Source organism: Centroberyx gerrardi, unplaced genomic scaffold, assembly GCF_048128805.1.
Source record: "Centroberyx gerrardi isolate f3 unplaced genomic scaffold, fCenGer3.hap1.cur.20231027 Scaffold_542, whole genome shotgun sequence".
In the NCBI taxonomy this organism is placed as follows: domain Eukaryota; kingdom Metazoa; phylum Chordata; class Actinopteri; order Beryciformes; family Berycidae; genus Centroberyx; species Centroberyx gerrardi.
Window position 1 is genome coordinate 12,501 of NW_027605363.1, and position 9,628 is coordinate 22,128.

Sequence of the window (9,628 nt, forward strand, 5' to 3'; positions counted from 1 at the left end):
TTTCTGGGTAAGAACCAGAACCTGCTGAGTCTCTCTGTTTTCCTGCTGAAACCTCTGATCCCAGTAAAACTGTCCAGTAGAGACGCTGTTGATTTTCTGTTGATTTTCCCATTGACTCCCATTGATTTCAGATGTTTAACAGCATGAGTGAAGGTCTGCCTGGTCCAGGATCAGCAAAGAGTTTCTACATGTGATGAGAATTATTGTAAAAACAGAACTGGAGATGTGAGGTTTCCACAGGAGAGTTTTTCTACTGTTGTTTTTTTTTCATGTTCCCTAAATTTTCTACTCTGTCCCGTCTGTCTCCGGTTCCTCCTGCTCGGACAATCAGGGCTCAAAACTAAAACCAGTGTTTTTATATGAATTAGACTTTGAACTGAAGTTTCTTCTGCTGTTGCACTGAGCTCAGACGGGACAGTCTGAGACCACCAGCCGGTCCGACAACCAGCAGTTTTTTAAAAATCTCTTTTGATAATGTGTAAAGAGTCAGATCAGGTGAACGTCGAGCCAAATGATCACTGCAGTGATTCTCAGGTGACTGAATCCCAATAGGAATCAATGGGTGACAGAGAGTCGGGTTGACTTCCAGTCCGCTGTTTTCCTTCCTGAGGTGTTCCTCTGTTTGGAGAAAACGTCTCTGCACTCGTCCTCCAGCTGCCAGTAACACGGCTTGTTAGTATTACAAGCCGCATTTCCCATTGAAATCAATAAGCACAGCTAGCTGCAGGCGTCTTACTCATTGGTTTCTATGAGGAATGCTAATGCTAACTGGAGCTCCAGAAGGAAAACTCACAGTGTGACCAGACTCTGGTGAACTTTGACCTCTGACCCCTGTTGTGCTGCTGAAGCCATTCGTCTGCATTGAACAGGGAGACTGACCGGTGTTTGACTGCCGGAACGTTCCTGCCGCTAAACTTTATTAACCATCGACTCGACGACATGAGAGCAATAAGAGGAGCAGGACCCGCCTCCTGTCAGAGGGTTCGGGTTTCTTCCAAACCTCTGGATGCAAAACCAGATGCAGCGACAATCAGACAGAAGATGATGTCAGTGGATTGATCGATTGGTTGTTTTGTGATTGATTGTTTTATTGAATTAATCGTTTTGTTGCCCTTCAGCTGAAACAGCCAGCCTGCTTCTGTACTGAGCTCCAGTCAGACGCTGAACATGTTGTCAAATTTACAAACATGTCTGTGAAATCTACATGTGTTCTGATGAAATGCAATTTTGTAAATCTTGTGAAATCAGTGTGTCGTCGATGCAAATGCAGACGCTGAAGCTACATGAGGTTTTTCTACTGGTCCACAGCAGCAGTGCCTGAGCAGTTTCATCTCTCAACAAAACTGGTTTTGTATTTTCTAATGAACTGAACCAACGATCAGATAAACTCAGTCCAGGACATCAGGTAGTTCAGCTTCAGACTGAGTTTGACCTCGAGCTTCCTCACAGAGCACAGAGTAAAGTAACTGGAGGATGTTGTCATAGTTACTGACGTCCCAGCATGCTCTGCTCACTCTGGTTCAACACCAAAGCAGGAAATTAAGTCAGGATTATATACATAATGTAAATATTCAGACACTTTGCTTTACAACAGCCTTATTCCAATGTATTAACCTGTAAGTACACAGTAACACAGTGTTAGTACTTCATCTTCCTGACACTTCATGTGTTCAGAAGAGTGGCAGAACGAACAGAGAGAGAGAGAGAGAGAGAGAGCGTCCTGTAACCGGACGCCGCAGGTTCGATTCCTGCTGACGCTGCAAACTGAGGTCTGTAACATGAATAAAACTTTACAGTGTACTTCTACTGTGTTGTTCCTGTGTAACTACTACTGCAGTATTACTGTGTACTTGCACTACTTTCTGGAATAAGAACTTCATGTCACTGTACAGTCAAACCAACACAGCTGCAGTACAGTACAATACAGTACAGTGCAGTGCAGTACAGTACAGTACGGTACAGTACAGTGCAGTACAGTGCAGTACAGTACAGTACAGTATGTTACAGTACAGTACAGTACAGTGCAGTACAGTACAGTACAGTATGTTACAGTACAGTGCAGTGCAGTACATTATGGTACAGTACAGTTCAGTACAGTACAGTGTAGTACAGTACAGTACAGTACAGTATGGTACAGTACAGTACAGTACAGTACAGTTCGGTACGGTACGGTACAGTTCAGTACAGTACAGTACAGTATGGTACAGTACAGTACAGTACAGTGCAGTACAATACAGTACAGTACAGTACGGTACAGTACAGTTCAGTTCAGTACAGTACAGTTCAGTACAGTACAGTTCGGTACGGTACGGTACAGTACAGTTCAGTACGGTACAGTTCAGTACAATACAGTTCGGTACGGTACAGTTCAGTACAGTACAGTTCGGTACGGTACGGTACAGTACAGTTCAGTGCAGTGCAGTACAGTACAGTACAGTACAGTACAGTGCAGTGCAGTGCAGTACAGTACAGTGCAGTGCAGTATCAGTATTTGTAATCAGTATTTTCCACCGCTTCTCATCCTGGACTCAGTGCGGCCCTCATTGGGTCCAGAACCGGCTGTAGTCCAGCAGTGGGAGCAGACTTACTGCCAGGCCGCGGTGCGTTCGGACGCTCTCTGCACAGTCGGTGTTTTCTACGTTCTGCTGTGTGATGTGAACTGCAAACCTGTAAAAAGCCTTTTCTACCTTTTGGATTCTTTTGCCATTTGTACTTTTTCCACAGATCTGTTTTGTTTGGTGTGGAAACAGATGAGAGACGGACTGTACTGCTGTTTAAATAAAGGTCTGTCGCTGTTCTTCTGTTGTCAGTTGATCTGAATAAAAGACGATTCTGTCAGTGTTGCTGAGGGTGGGAGCCGTTTCTGTACACTTTAATAATTATTTTGGATTTTTTTTTAACTGTTCTAATTCTATTCTCTATTCTTACTAGTCTGGATCATGTGATATTTGACTTGCTGTTGATTGGCCCAACATGAAATAGGGCTGTATATGATTTTACACAAGTTTGTTCTTCTATTTTAATTTTATGTCTTTACAAACATTTCTAGAATTTGATAGGAGTACATTGCATAAACATCACATAAAACAATCCCAGTTTGTTTGTCAGTCTGCAGGTCTGGTGTTGGATCAGTTCTGTTCTGTGTTTTCAGTCAGGTCAAAGTGATCCAGCTTCTGATGTAATGACCTGGGATTTTACCACAGACCTTCACTTCCTCTCCTAGTCTATTCTGTGTCTAACTAACAGCACATTAAACTGTATAGAAAGTTGAGATTCCTCCACAAACTGTGTGCAAACAGTTCTGGGTCACAGTGTAGGAAACCAGAGCTTAGGGAAAGGAAACCAAATGTCTCCTAGCAGGGAAGGAGAGATCTTCAAGTAGGAAAGGAAAAGTCTCCTAGCAGGAAACGAAAGGCTCCTGGGAGGAAAGGTCTCATCGTAGTGAAGGAAAGATCTCTGGCAGGTAAGGAAATGTCTTCTTTTAGGAGAAGTGTTTTAGTGGGAGAGGAAAGGTTTCTGTTTCGAAAAGGAAGGGTCTCCTGGTGGGAAAGGAGAGACGGGTTTGTATTGGGACGCGGCCCGTCCTGCAGGTAAACAAGCTGAACTTTCTCGTGCCGCCCGGCGACATTAAAGCAACAAAGTCTGGTTTTAATAAGTAGAGAAAACAGACTTTCTGACAGGAGACAGAGACAGAGTGACCGGCCGGCGCGCGGGTCGGCAGCGGCGCGGCAGGATCAAAGAGTTTTGTAGCTGAAGGTCGTTTCATGTTCAGTTGAGACACAACAAAGTTCCTGTTAGCCGAGTTAGCTTTAGCATAGCTCAGCTAGCTAGCGCGTAACATTGTTATTGATATTCATTGATATCGTTGATATTCTGCGGGCTGACGTCATCAGCTGACAGGAGATTCAGTTTGTCGGCGACGCGTTTCATCAGAAGCTCGTTCAGCTTGAAAAGAGTTAAAATCTGCCAGCAGCTTTCCGTTAGCCCGCTGCTAACGGACTCACTGTGGAGACTGCACCGAGCTAACGGCACGAGCTAACGGCACGAGCTAACGGAGTGAGTTACCGGGTCAGGTGGGTTTCTTCAGACCGAGTGTCATGCAGCGGAGCAGACTGACTGATAGGAAGTCATTCAACAGTTAATCAATGAAACAGTTTACAGTTCAATAATTCAACAGTTAATCAATGAAACAGTTTACAGTTCAATAATTCAACAGTTAATCAATGAAACAGTTTACAGTTCAATAATTCAACAGTTAATCAATGAAACAGTTTACAGTTCAATAATTCAACAGTTAATCAATGAAACAGTTTACAGTTCAATAATTCAACAGTTAATCAATGAAACAGTTTACAGTTCAATAATTCAACAGTTTACAGGTCAAAGGTTATTAGGGGAGAACAGCTTGCATAAGATCTGTTTTCCCGCTTTCAGCCATACAGGAGTTATAACTGTAAGACATGACATGTAGCCTCATGTGTGTGTATTTACAGTGTAGTACAAACTGAAGACGTGTGTGTGTGTGTGTGTGTGTTCTGTAAAAAAAGCCGGCCGGCCGAAGCGGCCTGTCTGTCAGGATGCGGCTGGCCTATGAGAAGCTGCCCGGCGCTCTGAGGCGGAGCTCCAGGCTGCGGCGGCTGGCGGCGGCGCTGCTGGCTGCCTACGCCATCAAGAAACTCTGTCCTCATGTCTGGAGGAGGATACAGGTACACACACACACACACACACACACACACACACACACAGGTACACACACACATACACAACACACACACCACACACACAACACACACACACACACCACACACACACCACACACACACACACACACAGACACACACACACACACCACACACACACACACACACACCACACACACACAGGTACACACACACATACACAACACACACACCACACACACAACACACACACACACACACACACACACCACACACACACACCATACACACACACTTGTTTGATCTAGTCTCAGACTCTGATCCAGTCTGATCCAGTCTAACCTCCTGGGTGTGTTTGTTTTCCAGAGGACGGCGGGAGCGAAGCAGCTGGGCGGAGCTAATCTACATGTGGACAAGGTTGACTCCACCCACAACTCTCTGGACAAAGATGGAGGGAAGAAGAGGAAGAGCAATAACAGGTAGTGTGTGTGTGTGTGTGTGTGTGTGTGTGTGTGACTGACCTTTGACCTTTGACCTCTGATGTCACAGCAGCAGATTGCCTGGTTCTGTTTTCATGTTTTAACAGACTGAAGGACTGTTACTGCTTCACTGCAGTATTAAAATGAATTAATTACTTTATTAATACTACTTTATTACTTAATTAATATTACTGTATTACTTAACTATAATATTAATATGAAGTCATCACTTTATTATACTCAGCTCTCCAGCAGTGAACTGTCAGCTGATCAGCTGTTACACTGTTATCATGTGATAATATTATAATGTTATATTGTTAGTATTAATATATATATCTAATATAACTGTGTGTCCAGGTCTCCAGCTGTGGAGTCAGTTCCTCCTCTGTCTCTCCTGACTGTTATAATATTATGATTTTATAATGTTATATTAATATAGCTGTATATATACTGTATGTATATATGTATATATATATATATGCATGTATATGTGTGTATGTAACTGTGTGTCCAGGTCTCCAGCTGTGGACGGTCAGTTCCTCGTCCGTCTGTCCCGTCTGTTGAAGCTTCTCTTCCCTCGTCTGTTGTGTCCGGAGCTCGGTCTGTTGGCTCTGCACTCCCTCGCCCTCGTCTGCAGGACCTTCCTGTCCGTGTACGTGGCTACGCTGGACGGTACGTGTGTGTGTGTGTGTGCAGCGTCCTGCAGGACAACATATTAACAACATATTAAGAACATATGAAACATTATATTGCAGGTGTGATAGTGAAGTCCATCGTGCAGAAGAACATATTAAGAACATATTAAGAACATATGAAACATTATATTGCAGGTGTGATAGTGAAGTCCATCGTGCAGAAGAACATATTAAGAACATATGAAACATTATATTGCAGGTGTGATAGTGAAGTCCATCGTGCAGAAGAACATATTAAGAACATATGAAACATTATATTGCAGGTGTGATAGTGAAGTCCATCGTGCAGAAGAACATATTAAGAACATATTAAGAACATATGAAACATTATATTGCAGGTGTGATAGTGAAGTCCATCGTGCAGAAGAACATATTAAGAACATATGAAACATTATATTGCAGGTGTGATAGTGAAGTCCATCGTGCAGAAGAACATATTAAGAACATATTAAGAACATATGAAACATTATATTGCAGGTGTGATAGTGAAGTCCATCGTGCAGAAGAACATATTAAGAACATATTAAGAACATATGAAACATTATATTGCAGGTGTGATAGTGAAGTCCATCGTGCAGAAGAACATATTAAGAACATATGAAACATTATATTGCAGGTGTGATAGTGAAGTCCATCGTGCAGAAGAACATATTAAGAACATATTAAGAACATATGAAACATTATATTGCAGGTGTGATAGTGAAGTCCATCGTGCAGAAGAACATATTAAGAACATATGAAACATTATATTGCAGGTGTGATAGTGAAGTCCATCGTGCAGAAGAACATATTAAGAACATATTAAGAACATATGAAACATTATATTGCAGGTGTGATAGTGAAGTCCATCGTGCAGAAGAACATATTAAGAACATATTAAGAACATATGAAACATTATATTGCAGGTGTGATAGTGAAGTCCATCGTGCAGAAGAACATATTAAGAACATATTAAGAACATATGAAACATTATATTGCAGGTGTGATAGTGAAGTCCATCGTGCAGAAGAACATATTAAGAACATATTAAGAACATATGAAACATTATATTGCAGGTGTGATAGTGAAGTCCATCGTGCAGAAGAACATATTAAGAACATATGAAACATTATATTGCAGGTGTGATAGTGAAGTCCATCGTGCAGAAGAACATATTAAGAACATATTAAGAACATATGAAACATTATATTGCAGGTGTGATAGTGAAGTCCATCGTGCAGAAGAACATATTAAGAACATATTAAGAACATATGAAACATTATATTGCAGGTGTGATAGTGAAGTCCATCGTGCAGAAGAACATATTAAGAACATATGAAACATTATATTGCAGGTGTGATAGTGAAGTCCATCGTGCAGAAGAACATATTAAGAACATATTAAGAACATATGAAACATTATATTGCAGGTGTGATAGTGAAGTCCATCGTGCAGAAGAACATATTAACAACATATTAAGAACATATGAAACATTATATTGCAGGTGTGATAGTGAAGTCCATCGTGCAGAAGAACATATTAAGAACATATTAAGAACATATGAAACATTATATTGCAGGTGTGATAGTGAAGTCCATCGTGCAGAAGAACATATTAAGAACATATTAAGAACATATGAAACATTGTATTGCAGGTGTGATAGTGAAGTCCATCGTGCAGAAGAACATATTAAGAACATATTAAGAACATATGAAACATTGTATTGCAGGTGTGATAGTGAAGTCCATCGTGCAGAAGAACATATTAAGAACATATTAAGAACATATGAAACATTATATTGCAGGTGTGATAGTGAAGTCCATCGTGCAGAAGAACATATTAAGAACATATGAAACATTATATTGCAGGTGTGATAGTGAAGTCCATCGTGCAGAAGAACATATTAAGAACATATTAAGAACATATGAAACATTATATTGCAGGTGTGATAGTGAAGTCCATCGTGCAGAAGAACATATTAAGAACATATTAAGAACATATGAAACATTATATTGCAGGTGTGATAGTGAAGTCCATCGTGCAGAAGAACATATTAAGAACATATTAAGAACATATGAAACATTATATTGCAGGTGTGATAGTGAAGTCCATCGTGCAGAAGAACATATTAAGAACATATTAAGAACATATGAAACATTATATTGCAGGTGTGATAGTGAAGTCCATCGTGCAGAAGAACATATTAAGAACATATTAAGAACATATGAAACATTATATTGCAGGTGTGATAGTGAAGTCCATCGTGCAGAAGAACATATTAAGAACATATGAAACATTATATTGCAGGTGTGATAGTGAAGTCCATCGTGCAGAAGAACATATTAAGAACATATTAAGAACATATGAAACATTATATTGCAGGTGTGATAGTGAAGTCCATCGTGCAGAAGAACATATTAACAACATATTAAGAACATATGAAACATTATATTGCAGGTGTGATAGTGAAGTCCATCGTGCAGAAGAACATATTAAGAACATATTAAGAACATATGAAACATTATATTGCAGGTGTGATAGTGAAGTCCATCGTGCAGAAGAACATATTAAGAACATATTAAGAACATATGAAACATTGTATTGCAGGTGTGATAGTGAAGTCCATCGTGCAGAAGAACATATTAAGAACATATTAAGAACATATGAAACATTGTATTGCAGGTGTGATAGTGAAGTCCATCGTGCAGAAGAACATATTAAGAACATATTAAGAACATATGAAACATTATATTGCAGGTGTGATAGTGAAGTCCATCGTGCAGAAGAACATATTAAGAACATATGAAACATTATATTGCAGGTGTGATAGTGAAGTCCATCGTGCAGAAGAACATATTAAGAACATATTAAGAACATATGAAACATTATATTGCAGGTGTGATAGTGAAGTCCATCGTGCAGAAGAACATATTAAGAACATATTAAGAACATATGAAACATTATATTGCAGGTGTGATAGTGAAGTCCATCGTGCAGAAGCGGCCTCAGGACTTCGTGCTGCAGCTCTCTAAGTGGCTCCTCGTCGCTCTTCCTGCTACTTTCATCAACAGCTGCATCCGGTTCCTGGAGGGTCAGCTGGCCCTCAGCTTCAGGACCAGGCTGGTGACGCACGCATACACACTGTACTTCACCAACCAGGTACACACACACACACACACACACACACACTGGTGACGCACGCATACACACTGTACTTCACCAACCAGGTACACACACACACACACACACACACACACTGGTGACGCACGCATACACACTGTACTTCACCAACCAGGTACACACACACACACACACTGGTGACGCACGCATACACACTGTACTTCACCAACCAGGTACACACACACACACACACACACACACACTGGTGACGCACGCATACACACTGTACTTCACCAACCAGGTACACACACACACACACACACACACACACACTGGTGACGCACGCATACACACTGTACTTCACCAACCAGGTACACACACACACACACACACACACTGGTGACGCACGCATACACACTGTACTTCACCAACCAGGTACACACACACACACACACACACACAAACTGGTGACGCACGCATACACACTGTACTTCACCAACCAGGTACACACACACACACACACACACACACACACTGGTGACGCACGCATACACACTGTACTTCACCAACCAGGTACACACACACACACACACACACACACACTGGTGACGCACGCATACACACTGTACTTCACCAACCAGGTACACACACACACACACACACACAAACTGGTGAC

At 41.3% G+C, this 9,628-nt stretch overlaps 1 protein-coding gene across 2 annotated transcripts; it reads left to right on the forward strand.

Annotated features, from left to right (window-relative positions):
- Positions 1-4,572: 4,572 nt before the first annotated feature.
- LOC139908915 (ATP-binding cassette sub-family D member 1-like) lies at positions 4,573-9,338 on the forward strand. 2 transcript variants are annotated; one of them, XM_078282497.1, is made up of 4 exons: positions 4,573-4,706; positions 5,046-5,158; positions 5,681-5,830; positions 8,804-9,338. In XM_078282497.1, the coding sequence occupies exons 1-4, from the start codon at positions 4,687-4,689 to the stop codon at positions 9,025-9,027; spliced, it is 507 nt and encodes a 168-aa protein (XP_078138623.1). In that variant the 5' UTR covers positions 4,573-4,686; the 3' UTR covers positions 9,028-9,338. The 2 variants fall into 2 exon arrangements, 1 of the variants encoding a protein (XP_078138623.1); XR_013504278.1 differs by lacking the exon at positions 8,804-9,338 and having other exon boundaries at positions 5,673-5,813.
- Positions 9,339-9,628: the final 290 nt, after the last annotated feature.

Bases quoted from the DNA above. Each gene is read 5' to 3' on its own strand.
- LOC139908915 (XM_078282497.1), top strand. From the start codon at position 4,687: ATGTCTGGAGGAGGATACAG. The intron at 4,707-5,045 runs GTACACACACAC...TTTGTTTTCCAG, and splicing joins ATGTCTGGAGGAGGATACAG to AGGACGGCGGGAGCGAAGCA. The intron at 5,159-5,680 runs GTAGTGTGTGTG...CCAGGTCTCCAG, and splicing joins AAGAGGAAGAGCAATAACAG to CTGTGGACGGTCAGTTCCTC.